General features: G+C 39.9%; 1 protein-coding gene across 1 annotated transcript in view; it reads left to right on the top strand.

The window, feature by feature from the left end:
* The first annotated feature begins 8,493 nt into the window (after positions 1 to 8,493).
* SLC5A7 (solute carrier family 5 member 7) overlaps positions 8,494 to 26,049 on the top strand; it is a 31,249-nt gene continuing 13,693 nt past the window's right edge. Inside the window, exons 1-4 of the mRNA XM_007537338.3 lie at positions 8,494 to 8,732; positions 15,720 to 15,833; positions 16,522 to 16,677; positions 24,089 to 24,237. Coding sequence (XP_007537400.1) covers positions 8,555 to 8,732; positions 15,720 to 15,833; positions 16,522 to 16,677; positions 24,089 to 24,237 — 597 coding nt within the window. The 5' untranslated portion in view covers positions 8,494 to 8,554. The remainder of the gene's footprint in view (positions 8,733 to 15,719; positions 15,834 to 16,521; positions 16,678 to 24,088; positions 24,238 to 26,049) is intronic.

Genomic DNA, 26,049 nt, shown 5'->3' with positions numbered 1-26,049 from the left:
TCAAGAACATGAAAAGGCAAGTCCATACCCTGGAAGATAATATTTGCAAAAACACATATCTAACACAAAGAATGATTAACACTCTACAGCAGAAGTTCAGGAAATAAGCTAATTCTTTTAAATGGATCAAAGACCTTTAAAAGACATCTATCTCACCTATGTATTTGATAGAGTCTGGTTTAATGTCCATGTCTTTGATCCAACTGGAGCTGACTATTATGCTCTGTGATACGTGGTGGTCCAATTTCAATCATTTGCATATTTTAATACAGTTTTCCCATGTGCTAAAGACAACCTCCTTCCTCTACTGGATGTTTTGGACCCCCTTGTCAAAAATCAGTTGCCCATTGGTGTAGGGTATTATACCTGGGCTTTCAATTCTATTCCACTAATCTGTATCTCTATTTTATTTCCAGTACTAGACAGTATTAGTTATAGTAGCCCTGTAGTTTGAGGTCAGGAAGTGTGGTACCTTCAGTCTTCTTCATTTTTCTCAAGATTGTTTCGGCAATCCAAGGGATTTTCTGGTTCCAGATAAATTTTTTGGTACCTTGATAGGGATGACATTAAATTTATAGATGGATTTAGGTAGGATGGTCATTTTGACAATGCTAATTTTTTCAATCCAATAGCATGGATTACCTTTCCATTTCTTGGTATCTCTTTTTATTTCCTTGACTAGTGGCTCATAATTTTTAGTATACAAGACTTTCACTTCCTTTGTTAACTTTATTTCTAAATATGCTGTTGTTTTTGCTGTAGTAAAAGGTATAGTGACTGGTTCTGAAATGAGTACAGCCTATAATGTTCTTAGCTGTGGCCATGGACTGTGACCTAGGGCCATGGACTGACAAGGACTCAGAGGTTACAGAAGCTCCTGTGCTAAATATGACTAGATATAGGCCCTAGGTCAGATTCATGGGGTTAACAGTTAATAGTATTAATATACCTTCTTCATATTGAGAGCTACTCTCTGCCCTAATTCAGCTTTCTAGTCCTGTTCTCAACTCCGATACCATCTTCCCAGACAATATATATATATATATATATATATATATATATATATATATATATATATATATTATAAAAAGGAAACACTGAAAAAACCATAGGATAAGAGGGGTACAACTCCACACAATTCCTACCACCAGAACTCCACATCCCATCCCCTCCCTTGATAGCTTTCCTATTCTTTAACCCACTGGGAATATGGACCCATGGTCATTGTGGGATGCAGAAGGTGGAAGGTGAGTTGATGCTCAAGCAGACATCTCTGTCATACTTAAGCAGAACTTTATTTTTATAGTCTCATAAGGCTTAGATCATTAAAACAAAAATCACCAAGGTATTGATTATTGAAACAAAAATCACCAAGGTTTTAGTCACTAATACAAAAATCACCAACGCTTTGATTATTAAAACAAAAATCACCAAGTAAGAACAGCACAGGTAGGGAACACCTCCTGCTTTGTGGAATATTCACATTCCAGAGGCACTTTCCTCCCTATATATCACATCACAGTTTCTATGTCTTCTGTTATTCCTGTACCTGTGTGCTAGGCAAATGTCCTATTGATTAAGATTAATATTCTACCTGTATGTTTATGCCATTCTCTTGCCCCTATGCATCAGAAGCCAATGGTTCATAGAAAGTTCAAGCTTGTTATGTTTCTAAGGGCCTTAAACAAATTAAACAGCCCATTTTTCATAAAATCTGTTCCATTGTTTGATCAAGGAGCTTTGTTTTGTTCCTGACTGAGAAGGCACCAAGGTGGTGCTGATCTGGCCAGCCTCTCCATAGTTAAACTGTCTAGCTAGAATTCATCTTCTCTGTATGCTCACTATGTGACCTAGGTTCTTGTGCCTTGGAAAGTTATGGTACCTGCATAAGGAAGTGGGAGCATAATGGTGGATGGTAGATTAAAAGTCCCATTGTATCTAGGCAGATACCATAACTTTCCATTAATTAATTATGCTATGTAAGATGGCCCCTCCACTGCAGGAACCACCAATCTTTCTCTATATTTTAGGGGGAATACTAAAGGAAGTGGTGTAGATAAAGGGGAAAACATTTTTTCCTATTGGAGCCTCCTGAAAAATTCTGCATTACTGATATTGCTTGTTGCATTATGATCAATCTTACAGAGTGCAGTGCAGGTTTTGTCACTATTTTCATCATTGGTCAGGCTCTGAGCCTGGCCATAGGTAAATATTATTAAGACCACACAGAGCTTAATACCAAGCCCTATACATGGCAAAAGATGAGATGGTTTCAGTTTGGCTTGGAGAGTCCAGCTGTGTTGAACTCCCTGAGAAGCTGATACATGTCAAGCAGCTTGCATGGCGGCACCTGCACCATCTCTCCCTTTTGTACTCTCTCTGATCTCTTTTTTAAAAAGAGGGGAAAATGGACCTTGGGAGCTGTGGGAGCTGTGGAGTTGTGCAGGCACTAAATCCCAGTGATAACCTTGATAGGAAGAAAGGAAGGACGGACGAAAGGAAGGAAGGAAAGAAGAATGGATGATGGGAGGGAGGGGAGAGAGAGGGAGAAAGAGGAAAGAAATGCTAGGTCAAAGCAAAGGGACTCATAAGTGGCTCACCCTGTAGAGTGTGCATGTTACCATGCTCAAGACCCTGGTTTGAGTCAACACACTGGAGCACCTTCAAGGGAGGAATTTTTTTAAAAATATTTATTTATTTATTCCCTTTTGTTTCCCTTGTTTTATTGTTGTAGTTATTATTGTTGTTGTTATTGATGTCATCATCATTGTTGGATAGGACAGAGAGAAATGGAGAGAGATGGGGAAGACAGAGAGGGGGAGAGAAAGACAGACACCTGCAGACCTGCGCCGGTCCTTGAGCTTTGCACCACCATGTGCGCTTAGCCCACTGTGCTACCGCCCGACTCCCAAGTGAGAAAATTTTAGGAGCACTAGAATGGTGCTGCAGTCTTTCTTCTTCTTCTCCTTCTCCTTCTTTCTTCTTATCTTCCTCTGTCTCTTTCTAGGTCTTCTTCTCTCTGTCTCTCATGTTCTATCTACAGGAAAGTGGGGAAAATGACAACCAGAAGGGGTGGAGACTAGTAAGCATTGGGTTCCAGAAATAGATCTGGAGACCCCCCCCAAAAAAAATTGCAATCCAAGTTAAGTGCAATCCATTAAAAGTGATGAAAGATTCAAGTAAGAGATGCATAAGAAGGATACTATGGCAGTATAAAAGATAATGACTTAGACAAAATACATTCCCCACATACCTTTTATTCATTTCAGTTCACATCTGTAACATATTCTAAACATGCATGCCCAGTGGCACACTTCTCAAACAATCAAAATTATTAATAAAATTTTATGAGGCTCACACTTTTGAGTAGCAAGGTTGCAGACTATACATTCATTATATTTAGGACAGGGCTCCTTTGTTTCTGCCACTCAACTATATAGCTAACTCCTACTACAATGCCTGCACATAGTAGAGGCTGACCATATCCTCGTTGAATGAATCAATCTCCTTCCTGCTGAGAAGAAAAGTCTACTCTGGTCAAGGACTTTTGCTTATGGTTTCCCTAAAATGATGTGTCAAGTTTTTACTTGTTCCTCCCTTCTTCCCTTCCTTTCGCTGATGACAAATGGCATGTGGAAAGGGACTATATAACTGTCTACATGTTTTCAGTACCTAAGACAGTACTTGTATTGTGTATTGCACCAAAGTAAAGGACTCTGGGGGGAGGGGGGAGGATAATGCTTAGGTCCTGGAACATGATGATGGAGGAGGACCTAGATGGGGGAGTTAGAGTGTTGTGTGGAAAACTGAGAAATTCTACTCATGTACTATTGACTATAAATCATTAATACAAAAAAATAATAAAGGCAGTATTTGAAACATGAAAGGAACTCAGAAAACAAATGTCCGTTCAACGAAGAAATGCTATGGAAAAATGCAAATATCGTTTTTCACCACCACCCCCAAATAGTTAATGATCCCATCGGTATATACATCACTAGCTCCAAACATGATCACATATTCTAGGGAGAGTGGAGAAAGACGTGTGCACTGAAGACAAAAGATGAATGTGTGTCTAGGAGGGCACATCCTAAAGCAGAAATTCATATACAACGTCATCCTAGAATCAGATGTAAGAGCTCAGAAGACGCTGCCAATGAGCAAATGTCTCCACAAAAGCAGACTCAATACATCAGCGCTTGTTCTTTGGGACTTTTGTGAAGGACAGCTGATCATCAGGTCAGAGCTGGGGTTTCTGGTTTGTTTGTTTTTGTTTTGGGCCACCTTAAAGGTCACTGCACCTTCCTAGACCTGGCAGGAAGTCTAGAGTCTGGCAAGTCTCCCTTCTTAAAGTGGATTAGGTGAGCGTAACAGAAGCCTGGTGTCCTGACTGGATTCCTGTTTCTTATACCTAAAAGCCTTGGTGATTTTTCTCTGAGGACAGCCAAATCCCTCCTGGATCAGAATTCAGCTCTTTAGTCTTGGGCACTATTTCGTACCCTGTCATTGTCCACACCTGCACAGTTATGGACAACAGTTTTGTCACATCACCTTAAATATATACTGATAGCTAGGACAGACATTAACCTGTGACTGAAGTTCAGAGTTAGAACTTATAAGAGCTCAAATCAAAACTGTTGAATGAATGAACAAATCTGTTTAAAAGCACATGAATTTGTACATAATTTATGAAATTTCATTTCTCTTCGTTCAGTCAGGAAGAGCATTTATTTGTCACCAGGCTTACTGCTGGGGTTTAGTGCCTGCACATCTCCTCCACTGTTCTCAGCAGCCAATTTGTTTTATAAAAGGCGAGAGACAGAAAGAGAGAGAAGGAGAGAGAGAGGTGCACCACTGCTTCATGGCTCCTGAAGCTTCCCTCCTGCAGGTAGGGACCTACGTTTTGAATCCAGGTCTTAGAGCTTGGTAGTGTGTGTGTGTGCTCTACCAGGTAAACTATCCCTCCTTACTGTTTAAATTCAGAACCCCTCTGTGCAAAACAAGGTTACAACAAAAGACTATTTAAGCTTTTTCTTGATTTCCAGATGGGAAATCAAGAAAATGTCTGCACAAGTCTTTCTTCTGTCTTTCTGTCTTTTTCCTGTTTCAGCTCTATAGACCTGTTTGCCTCAAACAAGGCAGGTTATATGCAGTTATTGTTCGTGCATAGAATATTTTTAAAGATGTGGTAATGTACATTTGAATTCATTTCTAAATCCAGTGCAAGAAAATGGAAGATGGTCTGATATTTCACTCACCGTGAGGTGAACAATATTTAAGAAGTCATCTTACTCATTCTGTCAGTGATCTGCTATTTCATTAGTCAATACTGTTTAGCACAGTGATCAGTTTTATATACCGGCATGGTGGGATTGGAGAGAAGTAACAAGGTGGCCATAGCTGTATCTATTATCTGTCAACTACCTATCATCTTACCCTACCCTCATACATACACATAGAGGTAAACAAATACACAGGACTCTCTATTGAGACATTTAAACATACTTGCGTGTACATTTGCCCATGGCTTTATAAATAGCCTAGGTATTAAGCATAAGTTAAGCATAGATAGATACATTGATAGGAAGATAGATGGTACTTTTAAACTTACATAGTATTTCATATATAGTATGTTAATGAGACAGAAAGTGAGAGATACAGAGACCAGAGCACTGCTCGGCTCTCTCTGCCTTACCTTGGTGCAGGAAATTGAACTAGGGACTTTGAATCCTCAGGCAGGAAAAATCTATTTGCATAAGCATTATGCCATCTCCCCCACCCAGCTTTTTTTTTTTTTTTTTTGTAATAACGGAAAAGCACTTGTTGGTGGGTAACACCTAGATAAATCTTCTAAAACAACCTTATCTGGCATATGCAATAACCTCGCTTTATTTATTTATTTATTTTTATTTAAGAAAGGATAAATTAACAAAACCATAGGGTAGGAGGGGTACAACTCCACACAATTCCCACCACCCAATCTCCATATCCCACCCCCTCCCCTGATAGCTTTCCCACTCCCAATCCCTCTGGGAGCATGGACCCAGGGTCATTGTGGGTTGTAGAAGGTATACAACCCCTGGAGTCTTGCATTTTTACCTCATTGAAGAGAACGTGGTGAGCTGGACATTGGCTTTCCAAGCCTTAAGTCTTTCCTACAGAAAGCCCATCACCACCAAGGAGAAATCAGCCCACACCCTGGGCAGAAGAATGGGTCCCTTTGGTCTAGTTTTGCTCCAGAAGCCACTCCAGGCATGTCAGGATAGACAGGAACACTGAACCCCGCCTTCCCATGGGATTTAGCAGCTTCGTTTGAAAGAGCCAATCTCTTAAGACTCTCCCTCTACCCCATCCCCAGCTGGGCTGGAGGCTGGGAAGTTAGATGGGAAATAAACCCAGGGAGTCGCTCTCTTTCCTGGGGGAAGGAAACGGGGTGCCCGGAACTTAACCCGCACCCGTCCGGGGGATGCTCAGAGTCCTTGTTCCCTGCACCTCGCACCCCTCCCCTTGCTCAGAGGGCTTGGTCCCAGCACCCGCCCCGTCGCCACTCTTTCTCTGACGTCCTCCTCCCGGCTCTGACGACCGCCCGCCCGCAGCCTTATAAAGGGAACTTGGGCCGATACCAATACCGGATCAATCGCCACCGCCGCGCGCCCTTCCGGCCCCGCACCTGTTACCCCGAGCTCAGGTCCCTGTACTGGCTCGTCAGCCCCGCCTCGGCTCCACCCTACGTCTCACCCTCGCAGCCCCCGCCCAGTGCCTCCCGAGGTCCGGGTCCTGGGCTAGCGGCTCCCAGCCCGGCCAGCGCCGCAGGTAGGAGCACAGCTCGCAGCGGGCTCGTCGGGGCCGCCCCCTCGGGCGCGGGGTCGGGCAGCGGGGACTGGGGACGTGGGGGTTCTGGGGGGCGCAGGTTGCAGCCCCGGGGTGCTGGGTGGGACGCGGGGCTTGTAGACGCGGGGATGCTGGTGGAGGGGGTGGTGTGCGGAGCTGCAGCCCGGGGGGACTGGGGCGGGGCTTTGGGGGGCGGGCGCTGGGGACGCCGGGGCGCTGGGGCCACAGGGCTCTGGGGGGGCGAAGAGGTTTGGGGGACTGGGGACGCGGGGCGCTGGGGGCGCCAGGTCTGGGGCCGGGTACTGGGGTGACGCGGGACTCTGTCTGGAGGATCTGGTAGACGCGGGATCGCCGCGTGGGATCGCGGGGGCCTGGAGAGCGGGGCTGGAGGAGCGGGGTCTAGGGCGGGGCCCTGTGGGGCGCGGTGTGGGGCGCCCTGTGGGGCGCGGCGCTGGGGGGGGGAGCGGGTAGCTGGGTTCTGGACACACGGTGGCCTGGGGGCTCGGTTCTGGTGTCAGCGCAGAGCTAAGGACGCGGGGGGCTGGAGTTTGGAGGGCTGAAGACCGTGGGTTCTATGGGCGCGGGGTTGGGTACGGAGGACAGACAGACAGGTGGAGGCCCCTTGGCTTGTCAGTGATGCTGCAAAGGGTTCAGCTCCGGAAGTTGGGGCGCTGCAGGCCGGCGTGAGAGTCCCAGGAGCGGCTCCCACCAGCCTGGGAGAACTTCCAAGTTGTGACTCGCTCAAGGGCTTAGCCTGCGCTTCCCAGGTCTCCAAGGACACTGCTGCTGTTCTCCGTGAGGTCTAGTTACTTTACCAACCAGCCAGCAGATACCTGAGGGAAGTGCCCTTTCCAGCACACACACCCCAGAGTTTGGTCATCTCAACTTGGATGCAGGAAATAGCCATGATCACATAGAGAAAGAGTAACAGAATTAGATTTAGGAGAACTGAAGACGTTAGAACTTGCTAGCTACCCTAAAAAGTCTTTTTTGAAAACCCGTTGATGCTGTTACTATTATTTCCGGCAGTGTTGCATTTTAGAGTGGTTTTCTTGCATGTACTATTAAGAGGGGTGGAAGGGAAGAAAGGAAGGGAGACAATAGGTGGGGACCAAGAGATGAGGAAAGTGAGACCCTATTTAAAGAACACACCCTTTAAATAACACTTGCTACATTTGTTTCTTGGGCACTTGTTGATAATTGGAACTGAAATGTTTTGCAAATAAGTCTTCTGCTTATAGTTGCATTCGTGGATCCATTTTTTTTCTGTTTTTTGAAAATTCAGTACAATGTTAAGTATGTTAAATAGAAGATGGGAGAGAGAGCATGATGGTTATTCAAAGAAGATTTTCATGCCTGAGGCTCCAAAGTCCCAAACTCAGTCCCCTTTACCAGTATGTAAATCAAAGCAAAGCAATTTTCTGGTTTGAGAGAGAGAGAGAGCCTTTACCAGTATGTAAGTCAAAGCAAAGCAATCCTCTGGTGAGAGAGAGAGAGATAGAGAGAGAGAGAGAGAAATATGATGGACACTTGTTGGTACTGGTAGGTTAACACGTACTTTTTCTTTAAGGGGAACAGATTCTCATATGCTAGCTGGTTTGTGCCCAGCTGCCTGTTTCTGCTTGGCTAGTTTATAATGCATTACCCTATTTTCTTCAGAAGTCTGAATGAAATAGCCAGCTGTGGAGCAGTTCGGATCCCTGAGATTTGAAAAAAAAAAAAAATGGCATTCCATGTGGAAGGACTGATAGCCATCATCGTGTTTTACCTTCTCATCTTGCTGGTTGGAATATGGGCTGCTTGGAGAACCAAAAACAGTGGCAGTGCAGAAGAACGCAGCGAGGCCATTATAGTGGGTGGCCGTGATATTGGTCTGCTGGTGGGTGGATTTACTATGACAGGTAGGTGGAAACTACCATGCAGGCCCATGATACCTGCTATTCCTGGGCTTCTCTGTGTGACAAGGCAAATGTTACTCTGTGTCCTGTGATATTTGGTTGGTTGTTTTTTTTTTTTTAATCAAGAAGTAAGGGTTTCAGAAGTATTTGAACAAAATGAGTGTATAATAAAACAGTGGATTATGAGCAGAATATCAGTGGCATATATCTAGCTCTGTCTTGGAGTGGTTAAACATATGGAAATAGTGGAAAGAATCAGAGGAATGTGTACAAGGGGTTGTGTTACACGTTTTGTACCTGTCAGTGTGATGTAGTCAGTATTTCAGGCTCAACCTGACGCTGTTGACTGGCTATGGAAGAAGGGCAAACGCTAGAAGAAGAAGTCAGTATTTCATTGTGCTTATTTGTGCAGACATGAAGCTGTCACTGAGTTGTCTTAAATACATATATCAATGTATTTAACTAGTGACCCTTTTAAACCTGAATCAATTCATTTGGCAACCATGCCATTTAAAATTGATTGATACCCAGTTTTGAAATATAATTCTCCCATTTAATAAGCAAACTTCCCAACAGGTTGACAATCACATATGACAGAGTTCGCATCGCTGGAGGGGGTGGTGAGGTGGCGGAGGAACCTTTCAGGAGACTTGATCTAAAGGACATAAGCCAGGGTGTGTCCTAATGGAGATCCCACAGCCAGCCTCTACCCCTAGCTCTCTGTCCTTCAAGCCTTTTCTCTTCTGGGAGGAGACCCTGCGTCTCTCCTGCATACAGAGCTGGTTTGCTTAAAGGTGACCAGTTCCTCTTTTACATTCATCTTGATTGAAAGACATTCTGAAGACTATTTTCCATTATTCAGTATTATCTAATACCTACTCACTAAAACTCATTTCACTTTAGAGTCTCAGTAGGTTTCTAAACATTAGTAACATAACCCATACCAACAGGAACCTTCAATGCCCCTTGGAAAAATATCCCATTGACAATCACTTCACATGATATCCAATTTCAGTTCCAGGGTACTCTTTAAAAATGATTCACCCTGTGATTCAAGGCAATCTGTGAAAAACACATTCCTGTTTGGACACCTGAACCCTACCATGTTCCACACCAATTTACACAGACTACATATTTTAATCATTTAGATAATACCTGTTAGTTGCTTGTTTAATTCTTTGCCAACAGTGTGTGGTTTCCTTTGCCTCTCGCTAAATAAGGACAAGGTTAACAAAATCGGATTAGGACCCAGTCTAAGCCATGTGGTAGCCTCACCCCAAGGACCCTCCACCACTTGGATCACAAGTGGTTTCCTAATCGCTTTCAATTTGTATTTCTTTATCAAAATGCAGAGTTTTCAAGGAAATCTTTACGTATTCCTTTGTTTCTCTTTTGTCTGCATATACATTCATAGAACAAACTGTACTGTACAAATTATTTTCTAAGATGCACAATATCCAAAAAAGAAAAATAAATAAAAATAGTCCACAAACCTAAAACACTGCAGATATGTTTGCTGAAATGTCTATACATATTGATACAAGTTCCTGTTTTTTCTTAAATTATCCACATTAGTGGACAGTATCCACAATTTATACCTTCATTTTTTATTTTCATTAGAGTAAAAACACTTTCTTTCTCTAAAGATCTAGATGTGATACTGGCATATGAATTGGAAGAATATAACATTGTCATATTTTTTTAATTTTATTAGTAATTTAATCTTGATTTACAAAGTTATAAAATAACAGGGGTAAAACACTGCACTGTTCCCACCACCAGAATTCTGGATTTCCATTACATTTATTGGAAGTTACAACAGTTTTCTTAAGGTTGCAGATGTGGCTTAAATATTATTCCTATAACATCTGTTCATATTTGCATAGATTTTCCCATTTTCTTCTACTTTCCCACCTAATTTTCCTTTCCAAGTCACACATACACCTATTACTACATCCAAATGTCACTCCTTTTTTTTCTCTTTTCTATCTGGGTGCTGATGGAGTTGGATTTCAGTACCCTCAGGTCATCTTCTCACTATCAATTCTGTAACTGCATCTACACTGGACATGGATGTTGGCTACTGGATCCATACCCCCAGTCTGCTTCTCTTACCCTAGTGGGGTGGGGCTCTGGAGAGATGAGGTTCTAGGACACATTGGTGAGGTTGTCTGCCCAAAGAAGTCAGGATGGAATCATAACATAATCATATTTCTATCAGAGTTTTTCTCTTAGAGAAAACAAAATAAAGAAGTACAAGTTGTTGGTTTTATTCAAAAAGCTACTGAAATAGTAAATGAGCTATTGTGCATCAAAGCACTTTTTTCATTGTAGGTTATAATAATTTTCTATTATCCTAATTTATTATTTATTATCATTATAGTCATATAAAGATATTGTGCAACTTGTAATTTTATCATATAGAATAACTGCCAATCTAACAGTTACTAAAGCATATAGGAAAATGAAAGTACAATATTGCTTATTATCATGGTCTGTGCAAGTCTTTAAGTATTTTTGTTTTTCAGAACTGAAAAAAACCTTTACCGGATATCACTATTTATTTAAAATTTAAAGCATACTCAAACTTGTTAGGTGCACTGATTGCATATAGTTGATAAAAAGTAAAGGTTGAAAAGAGATCATGCCATCATGAATCTGGCACAAAATGAATAAACATGCAGAAAAAATTCCATTACAGAAGGAAACTGATTAAATGAAGGGACTTTGCTCAGTCATAAGTAATTAAGTCTTCACTTCTATTGTTACAGTACCTACTATTATTCAGGCACCCATTTTCTTTGTGGGCAAGGGAGAGGAGACATCCACTGTGAAAAATGATTCCTAATAAGCTTTGTGCTTTTGAGACCATCAGACCATTTACTTAATGCAGTGAAACTCCGCTGCTGTGTTAGTAGTCCAGTTAGGAGAAAGATAAGAATCTCACATTCTGTGTCTGTATGGATTCATTTCTTGGGATCATAAGTTGCACACCCAGTTGGGGGCAGAAGTACCTTTATTAAAATTTCAACAGATCTTAAAAACAGTAGCATTTGCTGTTTGTTGCTAGCGATGTAAAATCTAACATGAGGATGAAAGTAACTGTTCAATGTTATCTGTCCACTTCTAGAATAGGTACATGAACTTTTCAGTACTTAACACTTCTTTGCAGGAAGGTCTTGCCACATTAATCTCTTAAAATAAATAGTATTGCAAATATCCTTTATGATGGTCTTAAATTTCAAAGTTTTCCGTTAACTTTACCTCTTTTTTTCCCCAAATGTTTTATTGTTTTCTCAGAGAAAAATAGTAGTGTGATCATTCCTGACAGAAAATTGTTTAAGAAAGATGCGAGGATGGGGTTGTTGTTTTATGTTTTGCTGTGCTATGACATTGTACAGAAATGATTTCACCACTCCTAGACCAAGATCTTCATTACTTGTATTTCAGATATAATGATGAGATGGGGGAGGGGGAGAGAGGAGGAGGAGGAGGAACACAAAGTAGAACTTGGACTGGGTTTAGTTTATTGCGCTAAGGCAAAGGACTCGGGTAAATGTGGGGAGCTTTCAGATCCTGGTGCATGATGGTGGAAGAAGACCAAGACTGGGTGTGAGAGTGTTTCACAGCAAACTGAGAAATTTCACAACTGTATCTGCTATAAACCATTAATCTCCCCACATCAAAGAGAGGGAGGGAGGGAGGGAGGGAGAGAGGGAGGAAGGGAGAGAGAGAGAGAGAGAGAGAGAGAGAGAGAGAAAGAGAGAGAAAGAAAGAAAGAGAGAAAGAGAGATCACAGCACCAGAACCTCCCTTGAGGCCATGACACTCCCATTTGGTGTCAGAGCTCAAACTCATTTCATGCGCATGTGAAGTATGTGCCCTCCTGAGTAAGCTATCTTCATGCCCCAGAGAGAGAAAGACCAGAGCACTGTTCACATCTGATACATAATGGTGGGAATTGGACCTAGGACTTCTGAGCCCCATACATACCAGTCTCATATGCTACCACTGCAAAATCTGCTTGGTCCTTGTTTTGTTCCTTAACTTTCTCCCACAGCTATTATTCATGGAAATGTCATTAAATCACACCAGAAACAGACATATTTCTTATTATTCATTTAGAAATATCTTTGCAAAATAGAAAGACTAGGACAATGACTTGCAAGTAGCATGCAGTCAACATTATATTTTTTTTCTGACATCTAGTCAAGGTAAAAAATGTGTCAGGGGGAGTCGGGCTGTAGCTCAGCGGGTTAAGCGCAGGTGGCGCAAAGCACAAGGACCGGCATAAGGATCCCGGTTCGAACCCCGGCTCCCCACCTGCAGGGGAGTCGCTTCACAGGTGGTGAAGCAGGTCTGCAGGTGTCTATCTTTCTCTCCTCCTCTCTGTCTTCCCCTCCTCTCTCCATTTCTCTCTGACCTATCCAACAACGACAACAACAATAATAACTACAACAATAAAACAACAAGGGCAACAAAAGGGAATAAATAAATAAAATAAATATTTTTTAAAAAATGTGTCAGGTACTTGGGAAAAGAAAAGAAAAAGGTAATGTACACTCACATTAAGAAATATTAGAGAAAAAGCTTCATTTTTCTTCTCCATTCACTTTTTTTTTATCTGATTTTTTGTTGTTGTTTGTTTTTGTTTTTTGGTGGGGGGTGAGACTAATGGTTTACAATACAATTGTTGGTACATGTACCCAAATTAGGTCCATCATTGTGTACCAGGACCTAACTTTCTCTCTGTCCTCCTTCCCCACAGTCCTTTGTTTCAGTGCAATACACCAAACTAGTCCAAGTTTCACTTTGTGTTTCCCCTTTCTGTTCTAGCTTCTTAAGTTCTGCTCATGAGTGAGATCATCCCTCATTCATTCTTCTCTTTCTGGCTGATCTCACTTCATATGATTCCTTCAAGCTCCATCCAAAATTAGGTGAAGAAGGTGAATTAATCAATCTTAATAGCTGAGTAATTATATATATGTATATATATATATATATATATATATATATATATATATAATAACTTTCTTAGCCACACATTTGTTGGTGCACACCAGGATAGCTTCTCGGTTTTGTCTGTTACAAATTGTGCTGCTATTATCATAGGTATATACAGATCTTTTTGGATGGTTCCATAGCATGTATCTCCAGGAGAGGAATGTCAGGTCATAGGGCAAGTCCACTTCTAGCCTTCTGAGAGTTCTCCACAGAAGTTGGACCAATTTACATTTCCACTAGCAGTGCAGGAGGGTTCCTTTGTCTCCACAACAGCGTTTGTTGTTACTGTCCTTATTTACTTAAGTCATTCCCACAGGAGTAAAGTGGTTGTCTTTATTTACATTTCTCTGACAATTAGTGACCTGGAGTATTTTTTCATATGTCTGTTGGCCCTTTGGATCTCTTCTTTGGTGAATGTCCTTTCCATATCCTCTCCCCACTTTTGGATGGGGTCATTTGGTTTTTTGTTGCTGAGTTTGGAGACCTCTTTATATATTTTGGTTATTAACTTTTTATCTGATGTAAAGGTCTTCTCACAGTCTGTAAGGAGTCTCTCTCCTGGGGTGATGGTTTCTTTTACTGTGCCTAAGCTTTTCAATTTGATGCAGTACCATTGCTTTATCTTTTTTTTTCTCCTTGTGAATAGATCATTCATTGTATCATTGAAGACACCTATAAAACTCAGATCAAAGAGTTTTTCCAATGTTTTCCTCTAAATATTTGATAGTTTCTGGCTTAACATCAAAATCCTTGATCCATGAAGTTTACTTTTTTTGTTCATGGTGAGATGAGGTGATTCAGCCTCATTCTTCTGAATGTGTCAACCCAATTTTCCCAGCATCATTTATTGAAGAAACTCTCCTTTCTCCATTAGCTATTTTGGGCCCTTTGTCAAAAATTAGATGTCCATAGGTGTGGGGTTCATTTCTGTGCTCTCAAGTCTATTCTACTCATCACTATTTTTGTTCCAGTACCAGGCAGTTCTGATTATAATAGCTTTATAATATAGTTTGAGATCTGGGGATGTAATGCCTCCAGTCTTGTTCTTTTTCTCAAGATTGCTTTGGAAATTCTAGGTATTTTCTGATTCCAGGTAAACTTTTGAAGTATTTGTTCTATTTTTGTAAAAGAATTGGTAGTACCTTGATGGGGACTGCAGTAGATCTTTATATGGTTCTGAATAGAATAACGACTTTAATGCTGTTAATTATTCCAATCCATGAACATGGGATCTCTTTCCATTCTATCTTCTTCTATTTCCTGAATAGTTACTCATAATTCACTCTTAACAGGTAGTAAGTACAGGCACACACATCCATGAACACACAAAAACATTCTCCCTCCATCTCTCTCCCCCCACACACACACACAAACACACACTATAATTTGAAAACAACTATTATGATCAATATGAAACTATTATGATCAATATGTGGAGGCTGTGCAGTGGTGCATCCAGTTAAGCACACACTTACAGGGGGAAGCTTCATAAGTGGTGAAACAGATACTGCAAGTGACTTTTTCTCTCTCCATGTCTATCTCTTCTTCTCTTCTCAATTTCTATCTGTCCTATCAAATAAAATAAAGGAAAAATGACCACCAGGAGCAGTGGATTCGCCATGCATGCACCAAGCTCCAGCAACAATCCTAGTGCAATAAAAACAAAATTAATAATAATAATAATAATAAAATGCAACCAAAACTGAGGAACATTGACATGAAGACAGGTGACTTTATACTATGGAGGAAACAGTTGTAGCATTGCCAAGAACAGAAATTGTCATATATTTTATATGAGCTCAGACTTTGTTTTCTAGGCTATGCCATCAAGACCCACTGTGTATTTATGCTCAGTGAATTTCTCAATCCAGATAAGTCACATAGTGGTGCTCAATATCCTTTTGAAGCTAATGGCTGTGCTTGAATGAGCAGATCTGGAGTGTGACAACTAGCTAGAGCCCTTCCCTCACTTGTCATTCTATTTCAGCCACCTGGGTTGGAGGAGGTTACATCAATGGCACAGCTGAAGCAGTGTATGTACCAGATTATGGTCTAGCTTGGGCTCAGGCACCAATTGGATATGCTCTGAGTCTGGTTTTAGGTAAGTTAAAGTTTCAACCCTACATATTGGCTGAGTAAAGCCTAAAAGGCCAAAGTGTAACAAACAAGCCAAGTAATGTAGTTACAATCTCTAGGTAGCAGAACACTAATACATAGGTCTTGATCATGCAATATGAAAAAAAAAAAAAAATGTTTGGTTTCTATGGCTGACATCACAGTGAATTCTTTCAAATAATGTTTTTCTTTCAGAAAACTGTTGGAATGTCGCTAAAAATTACTCAACCTGAATTCTACCTGAATTTCATTTTGTAAATTAGACTAAAAGGTCAAGAATGCTATATAGCAGTGATTTCCTCTATTTTCTTTGAATTGGAAATGCTTTTATTGGACTTTATGATTATTGAAAATGCCTGAGTTCTACATTGGGCGATACAAATGCATCAGGGCATTTTAATGGACCTTGCTGGCTCATATTGTTCAGTCCCACATACACCAAATAAAGCCATTTAATTTTCCTTTGGCTGCAAATAAAGATAAACTTATTGAGAGAGTCTATTTGGTTACCAAATATTTCTTGGTTGTAGATTCAAAATATTTTTCATACTGGTTGCTCAACACATACAAAGATTTATTTTTTTTAAAAAAATGCATTTCCTTCGAGATGGAAAGATATAATAAAAGACTGGTAAAGACTATCACACAATTTTATCAAAAACTCTTTATTTTAGGTGGTCTTTTTTTTGCAAAGCCAATGCGTTCCAAAGGATACGTGACCATGCTAGACCCATTTCAGCAGATATATGGGAAGCGCATGGGTGGGCTCCTGTTCATTCCTGCACTGATGGGAGAAATGTTCTGGGCGGCCGCCATTTTCTCTGCACTAGGTAAGAATCCATGGACCCTAGTTCTAGCTATGGCTGTGGCTTTCCTTTCTGCAGTTGCAAGCAGACAACTACTCCCTTGAATGAATGCAGCCATCACCCTGCTTACAAATCTGTACCCTCCTGTAGCCAGACTTATTCATATATATATATATATATATATATATATATATATATATATATATATGTGTGTGTGTATATATACATATATATACTTATATACATATATATACATATACTTATATGTATATATATACACTTATTCATATATATATAATTTTTATTTATAAAAAGGAAACACTGACAAAAGTCATAGCAATTCCTGCCACCAGAATTCCATATCCCATCCCATCCCCTGATAGCTTTCCTATTCTTTATCCCCCTGGGAGCATGGATCAAGGGTCATTATAGGGTGCAGAAGATGGAAGGTCTGGCTTCTGTAGTTGCTTCCCTGCTGAACATGGGCGTTGACAGGTTGATCCATACTCCCAACCTGTCTCTCTCTTTCCCTGGTGGGGCGGGGCTCTGGGGACGCTGAGCTCCAGGACATACTGGTGGGGTCATCTGCCCAGGGAAATCTGGTTGGCGTCACGGTAGCATCTGGAACCTGGTGGCTGAAAAGAGAGTTAACATATAAAACCAAACAAATAGTTGACTAATCATGAACCTAAAGGCTGGAATAATGCAGATGAAGAGTTGGGGGAGGGTCTCCGTTTTGTAGATAGTTAGTAGGCCTATTTTAGTTATATTCCAAAGAGGGCTTTTATTTCCCCTTCCTAGCTTCTCTAGAACTACAGCCCTTCCCTCTTCCTGACCCTAATACTAACAAATTCAGGCACCACCACCACCCAGGCTTGCCTCCATTTAGACTCTACAAGGTGCCCTGTCTGGAGTTGGATTTTATTGCTAGAGGATATTGTGCTTAGCATAAAATTTCAGAAAGAAAAAGTGAAAAAGATAATTTAAAAGCTTTATCCTCACACTTATATGACGATGTTAAAAGAAAAAAAAAAAAAAGCAAAGGGATAGGGCTGGACTGTGGTGCACCTGGTTTACCGCTCATGTTACAATACACAAGAACTTGGATACAGGCTCCCTGTTCCCACCTGTAGGGGGAAAGCTTCACAAATGGTGAAGCAGTACTACAAGTGTTTCTGTCTCTCTCCCCCTTCCCTCTCAATTTCACTCTCAATTTCTCTATTTCAATTTTCTCTGTCCAATAAATAAAGATAATTAAATTTTTTTTTAAAAAAAGCAAAGGGACAAAGTCAGCTTTCTTACAGAGATCACTTCTTCAGAGCAATCACCCTTAACTTGTTTCTTGCCTTACCTCTGTGATTCCTAGGCCTTGTATTTTGTTTTTCAATAGATGTAAAGTGTGTGTGTGTGTGTGTGTGTGTGTGTGTGTGTGTGTAACTGTACCTTAGTGCTGTGAAATTTCATCATTCCAAGGATGACTTTTTTTTTTCTTTTCATTTTCATAGAGAGAAAGAGATCCACCACAGCCCTAGAGCAGCCCCCCTGTGTGGTACTCTCAACTATGATGGGTCACAAACATGATACCCACCCCTCCTATTGAGATATCTCTGGCCCTGTCTTTATGATTTTCAGCTATTTATTTATTGCATGCCCAGTTTCCAGTTTCAGAAAAGAGGCTGTGGATTCCTTGAAAGCATGTTCTTTATCTTATTAGCAGATGCATCACGAATGAATGATCTGTAGTTATGCTTTCTTCATACTAGAAAAACTGCAAGAATGATACTTCCTTCTTCCTCAGAGTAATCCCATTACCCAGTAAAGTGTTTGGTTTTGTACATATATAGGAATCTAGAAAAACATGGGCACCTGGTGGTAACTCATCCAGTAGAGTGCACACATTACTGAGCCCTAAGACCCAGATTCAAGTCCCTAGTCCCCACCTTGGTGGGGGGCGGGAGGTGGACTTCATGAGTGGAGGAAAAGTTCTAGAAGTATTTCTCCTTTTCTCTATCTCTCCCTCCCCCCCCCATTTCTCTCTGTCTCTTGCCCTCTATAAAAAAAGAGGAAATAAAATGGCCTCCTAAAACTATGGAGATATGTAGGCACCTAGCCCAGTGATAAATCTGGTGGAGAAAAAAGGAAAATGTACGTAGACTCATTAGGGACAGCTTACTGCCATGATCAGTAGATACTTCTTCTTCTTCTAGCATTTGCCCTTCTTCCGTAGCCAGTTAAATGGCTTTGAAAGTGACTGGGATCCATGTGGATTCAGTCGGCTAGGAAGGATCGTCAGTTTCCCCAATGAATGGTTACTCACGGGATGCACCACGAGAAGGTCGATCCAATGCATCCCAAGTAGATACTAAGATAACCTGTCTTGGCCTTCGAATTCTCAAGTCACTTTAAGAATGGTGAGATATCTCCAACTTCAATACTTTACTTTTTAATCAGGAAGAAATCTAAACATTCCTAATGAGTACTGAGTTCTTTCTTGAACGTCAACAGGACTGCAAGTCCCACAGCCTTCATCAATGAGCCATGTCAGGGTTGACATCCTGGCATCCATATACGCCACTTTCCAGTTCTTCTTACCAGTGGAGATAAAGGACTTCAATCAACAGTCAGATCATCATACTGATAAGAACAAAAAATAAGAGAAACTTCTTTCCATATAAACCATTCTGGACTACAGACTTGTTTATTGTTATTATCAGCTCTGACCTCTAACATATCAAACAGTTTGTACTACATTTGGCTTCTTTTTTTTCCCTTTATTGGGAGAATTAATGGTTGATAGTCAGCAGCAAAATGCAGTAGTTTGTACATGTGTTAACATTTCTCAGTTTTCCACATAAGAATCTGACCTCCCTACATTTTGCTTCTTTTGTCTTTCAAACTTCTCTCCATGTTCTGTATCATTTACTTCAGATTCAGCTGTAAAGATGTGATGTGATACACAGAAGGATTTCTTAGTTATGCAAAACTGTAATAAGTCATTGGGAAATGTTGCATTTTCCTAATAATTTTCCTAATAATTCTTCACAACAGCTACTGCATATACATCTGAAGAACTGATGTGTGAAAAATACACTCCCCTCCTTCCTCACTCTCATTAGCCAAGAAGCAATGGTATTTTTTTCCACTTGATTTAAAACCAGAATTTTCTGGCTTGAAGAACAAACTACCTGCTGATACATAAAAATAATAATCATAATATAATGGGTGGGCTGAGTATATAGTGAAACACAAAATGTTCACTCACTGAATGAATATCACTTTGTATAAAAGAGCCCTGAAGGGAGAACAGAATTAATGAATATTTCTGAAGTATTACAGAAATGGAAAACACAATAGCTAAACTCTAAAGGCTGCTGAAATTACTTATGTATGTGCGCATGTGTGTATGTATGTGGATGTTAAAATAGGTGTAACTTATGTTGATGGCACTCTGCCTATACACATGCACTAGATTATCAAATGACAGGTGAAAGCACAACTGCTCTTGCTTGATTTTTGTTCTATATTTTTTCATGTTAATTTTCTTTATTCAAATAAATTTGAAATTGAAATCTCCCTAATTTTATAAAGTACTAGGGTTCATTACAGAGTATTAAAACCATATTTAAAAAATTAAAAGAAAGTCAAAATTAAGCAAGTCTCTGTCGCAAATTAGTCTCAAGATTTTTCTTTAAAATAACAACTTGATAATAGCTCAAAATCAGTGTTTATTAGAAGTAGCTATGGTAAGGGCTGGGCAGTGGCACACCTGGTTACATGCACATGGTTACCATGCACAAGGACCTAGGTTCCAGCCCCTGCGCCTCACCTGCAGGGGAGGAAGCTTCATGAGTGGTAAAGCAAGTACTTCAGGTAGCTTTCTCTTTCTCTTTTTATCTTCTCCTCTCAATTTGTCTCTGTCCTATCAAATAAAGAAAAGAAAAAAGGAAGGAAGGGAATGGCCACTGGGAGCAATGGATTCTTCATGCAGGCACACAGCCCCAGCAATAACCCTGATGGCAAAAAGAAAAGTAAGTTGGTATATGAAAGACAAGCAAGTACAAGATATGTCACTATCTTTTTATTATTATTTCTTTACTGGGGATTAATGTTTTACAGTCTACAGTTAATACAATAGTTTGTACATGCATAACATTTCTCAGTTTTCCACATAACACTACAACCCCCACTAGGTCCTCAGCCATCATGTTCCAGGACCTGAACTCTTCCCCCCCACCCACGCCAGAGTCTTTTACTTTGGTGTAATACACCAACTCCATTCCAAGTTTTACATAGTGTTTTCTCTTCAGATCTTGTTTTTCAACTTCTGCCTGTGAGTGAGATCATCCCATATTCATCCTTCTGTTTTTGACTTGTCTCACGTAACATGATTTTTTTCAAGCTCCATCAAGATGGGTTGAAAATGGTGATATCACTTTTTTTAATACCTGAGTAGTATTCCATTGTGTATATAGACCACAACTTGCTCAGCCCCTCATCTGTTGTTGGACACCTGAGTTGCTTCCAGGTTTCAGCTATTACAAATTGTGCTGCTATGAACATGGGTATACACAAATCTTTTTGGATGGGTGTGTTGGGTTCCTTAGGATATAGCCCCAGGAGAGGAATTGCAACATCACAGGGTAAGTCCATTTCTAGACTTCTGATAGTTCTCCAGACTGTTCTCCACAGAGGCTAGACCAATTGACATTCCTACCCGCAGTGCAGGGAGGGTTCCTTTGACCCTACAACCTCTCCAGTATTTGTTGCTGCTACCTTTTCTGATGTATGGCATTCTCACAGGAGTGAAGTGGTATCTCATTGTTGTCTTTATTTGCATTTCTCTGACAATCAGTGGCTTGGAACATTTTTTTATGTTTCTCAGCCTTTTAGATATCTTCTGTGGTGAGTATTCTGTTCATGTCCTCTCCCCATTTTTGGATGGAATCATTCGTTTTCTTGTTGTTGAGTTTGGCAAGCTCCTTACATATTTTGGTTATTAGCCTCTTTTCTGATGTATGGCATGTAAAGATCTTCTCCCACTCTGTGAGGGGTCTCTTTGTTTGGGGTATAACACTATCTTAACTTGCCACTGAAACAGAGAATTCTTAAACTGTCTGCTTGACATAATGGACAAGATCCTTACACCTTTTTAAAGAAATGCATACTTATACTTCTAACATCATAGCTACCATCCATTTTATATTTTATTTATTTATTTATTTATTCTGGATTGAGACAGAATTTAAGTGAGAAGAGGAAGACAGAGGGAGGAGAGAGAGAGAGAGGAAGGGAGGGAGGGAGGAAGGAAGGAAGGAAGGAAGGAAGGAAGGAAGGAAGGAAGGAAGGAAGGAAGGAGGGAAGGAAAGGAAGGAAGGAAGGAAAGGAAGGAAGGAAGACACCTATAGCACTGCTTCACCACTCATGAAGCTGCCCCCTGCAGATGGGGACCAAAAGCTTGAACCAGAGTCCTTGTGCATGGTAACATGTACACTCTGCCAAGACCGCTACAGCAGGGTCCCGGTACTGTCCATTTTAATAACTACTTTTTTATGGCTGAATGAGTAGACTGAATTTTTTTAAATTTATTTCACCACTCCTGTCACCAAAAGTCTGTGTCCCTGCCCCACACCATAGACAACCACTATAGTTCTCCTACAGTCTTGAAAACTGATTGACAATTTTTTTACATTTGTGTGTTCAATTGTTTATATTTGGCATATGAGTGAAAACATTCTCCAGTTGTCTTTCACCTCCTTACTTACTTCACTGAGCATCATCTTCTCCAATTCCATCCATTTTATCCCAAAGGACACAATACCATCCCTTTTTATTGCTACATAATATTCTGTTGAGTGTATGTCCCATACTTTTCTATCCATTCATTTGTCAAAGGGCATTTTGGTTGTTTCCAGGTTTTTGCTGTTGTGAATAAAGCTACTGTGAGCATGGGGGTGAATATGTTCCTTCAAATCAGTATTGTTACATCTTTTGGGTATATGCCTAGTATTGAGATTGCAGAGTCATGTGGTACACTGAAAATTCTCAGCAGATTTAGAAATATAGATTAAGTTCACTTACTAAAATAATTGTTTTTAAAATATTTAGAGACAAATATTACCTCAACAGTAATATCAATAGAAAATTGGATATTTTCTAGGGGGCCAGGTGGTGGTGCACCTGGTTAAATGTAGAAACTACAGTGTGCAAGGAGCCAGGTTCCAGCCCCTGACCCCCACCTGTAGGAGGAAAGCTTCATGAGTGGTAAAGCAGTGCTGCAGATGTCTCTCTGTCTCTTTCCCTCTTTATCTCCCCCTGCCCTCTCAATTTCTCTGTCTCTATCCAATAGTAAGTAAATACAATTAAAAAATGTTGTATATAAAAAAAGAAAGTTGGATGATTTCTACAAAGACTTTGAGTTACAGCCAAATGAGACTCATCACTGAGACTCCAACTCCTCAGGATCCTAGTCCTATTGTCTCGATTCTATAGCATATGACTTCCCTACATTTTAAAAGTATAAGATTAATAGAAATACATTAATTTTTGGAAAATAAGGCAACATTCAAAAGAGGTAGGGGAACAGTTTAGGATTCTTCACAATGCATGGTATAGAACCTTTAAATGTTATTAAAATAGAAAATTAGACTGAGATAATAGTAGAGCTGCAACTATAATTTTAATGTGAAACAAATAATTTAATTTTTAACCAAGAGAAAAGTCATAAAATATTTTCAATACCTATCTTCTATCATAATGTCTTATACTACTCAGTACAAACTAGTCAATGACGGTGAATTGTAAAGTGTGGAAATGAATGGCAGTGCTTACCCAAAGGCTTTCTTCTCCTGTATGCATATCATGAATTTCAGGTGTCCTCATGTAAATAATTCAGGAGAGCACTAATTTCAGAATAGAAGAATAATTTTAAAGTCCTATAAACATAAATACATAATTGTATGAATTGAACCCCTCTTATCCCACAGTCTTGTTAATTATTGTTAAATTACTAATTTAAAAAAGAAAACAAAAAGCAGAACTTGGACTGGGTTTGGTGTATTGTACCAAAGTAAAAGAGGGGGTGAGGAGGGTTCAGGTCCTGGAACATGATAGCAGAGGAGGACCTAGCGGGGGTTGAATTGTTATGTGGAAAACTGAGAAATGTTACACATGTACAAACTACTGTATTTCACTTTTCACTGCAAACCATTAATTCCCCCAATAAAGGGGGGAAAATAATAAAACATAAATACATATGCATATGTATAGACAGTTTACTGAGATATGTACATTTTAAAAAGAAATCTCACTTTAACTACTGTCCAATATGACATGAAATTAACTACCCACTGCCACCAGATGTCCCAAATATTCTCTCGAGGAGAGCCGGGTCCATTTGAGTGACTTGACCACAGAACTCTCTGAACCTTTCTTCCAGGAGCCACGATTAGTGTCATCATCGATGTGAACGTACAGGCGTCCGTCATTGTCTCGGCGCTCATCGCCATTCTGTACACCCTGGTGGGTGGTCTCTACTCTGTGGCCTACACAGATGTTGTCCAGCTCTTTTGCATCTTCATAGGCCTGGTAAGTCAAACCAAACAGCCATCTTTCTTTTGCTTTTTTTTTCTTTCCTTCTTTTTCTTTCTATTAAGGATATGTTTGTTCACTTGTACAAGCAAGACCATAGCACTGGTCTGCTCTGGTTTATATTGGTGCCTGGCATTGAACCTAAGACCCCCCACCACCCCTAGGAGCTCAGCCATGCCAAAGCTGTACTTCAACATAGTGTGCTGGCTCCCTGGGCCCCTTTCTCTCCTCTCTTCCATTTTCCCTTCCTTCTTTCCTCTACTTCATTCTTCCATTCTTTCTCTTCCATTTTTGGTCCATTCTCTTCCTTCTTTCCCTTCCTTCCTTTCTCTTCCACTTTCTTTCTCTTTATTACCTCCTTCCTCCCATTCCCTCCCCCTCTTTCTCTTCCCTGCTTTTCTATTATTATAAATAATGACAGTTTATTCAATGAAAATTAATATAAATGTAGATGATAATAGTTATTTTATACTAGAAAATTTCAATATTTAAGTAATTAATTTGGTAATTAAGTGGATAAATAACTGGTAGGGTCTAATAATTAATAGTTTTAAAAACTTTTTGACAGAAAACTGTTTCCTTAGTTTAATTTTTGAAAGGTCTAGATTTTTCTCATGCCTAAATATGATGGAAACTTATGTCAGGATTTCCTTGGGTCTTGAAGGCAACATACCTTCATCTGAGTTAAAATTTGAGCATTTGTGTTAACCTATACTGCCTTACGTCCTTCCTTTGTATTGGTTTGTGTAAATCGTTGAGGCTGCTTATAGGACATAAAAACTATCCCACTGGAAAAACTGGGGGCTTCACGTATTCATCATCACCAAATATTTGGAATCTGAAAATGAGCTCAGTTATTTATGTAAGGCACTAGAAAATTTTACCATGCACCCCCTGTAATATGTCCTTACATTAAATTGGGTAATACATGTGAGCTTTATTAAGTAAAAGTACTGTGTAATTATGAGAAATGAGTATTGATAATATCATGTTAAAAAAAAAAACACTGTTGTATCCTAAACACATTTTAATCCATATCTATTTGCATCTTAAGTTGTGAAGACTTGGTTATACATATACTCAGTCACCTATGAAATATTGAAGGAATGTTTTAAAATGGTGTATCCATTAGCTAGGGACATATGCACACCTTATCTCAGTTGTGCAAGAGAAGCAATGCCTATATGCAGAGAACAGAGATAGGTTCAGCTGAGAGAGCAGATCATAGTCCTTTTCCCCATAGTGATCAAAGCACCCTTGGTTCATTTTACCCCTCTTTTGTTCTTATTGCAAAACTTTCACCCTACTTTCACATATATACACTTAGAAGTGAATATGGAGAATGAATCTCATACCCATTTTTGTTTTGCTTTCTATTTCTTTTTACTTTCTAGCATCTCTAATGATATAAGAGGACATTTTAGAAGAATGATTATAATTGGAACTACAGTTGATTTATAAACTTACATGTGTCAGCAATAATTATAATATTTCATTTTTATCTTCTAGACACTTTATTTCCATTTCATGGGATTTCATTCACTCATATTTTAGTTGAATTCAAGGATATTTAAGTTGCTCCAGGACTCCTACCTTTTAATTTGTTAATTGCCAAAGGCAAGTGGACAGTGCTGAAATTTTGAATTTTCCTTAGCATCATCATAAATTTCCAGAAATAAATCTCTGTTCTGAACCTCGGAGGTAAGGTTAGTTTGGCAATGACAGCTCTCATAACTGATGCACTTGGTATTCTAAGAAACATAAACTCACAGAATGAATCTATTTATTGATGATACATGTAATTTCTCA

The sequence above is a fragment of the Erinaceus europaeus genome, chromosome 3, assembly GCF_950295315.1.
Source record: "Erinaceus europaeus chromosome 3, mEriEur2.1, whole genome shotgun sequence".
NCBI classification, from domain to species: domain Eukaryota; kingdom Metazoa; phylum Chordata; class Mammalia; order Eulipotyphla; family Erinaceidae; genus Erinaceus; species Erinaceus europaeus.
This window is presented reverse-complemented; position numbering and strand designations above follow the sequence as displayed.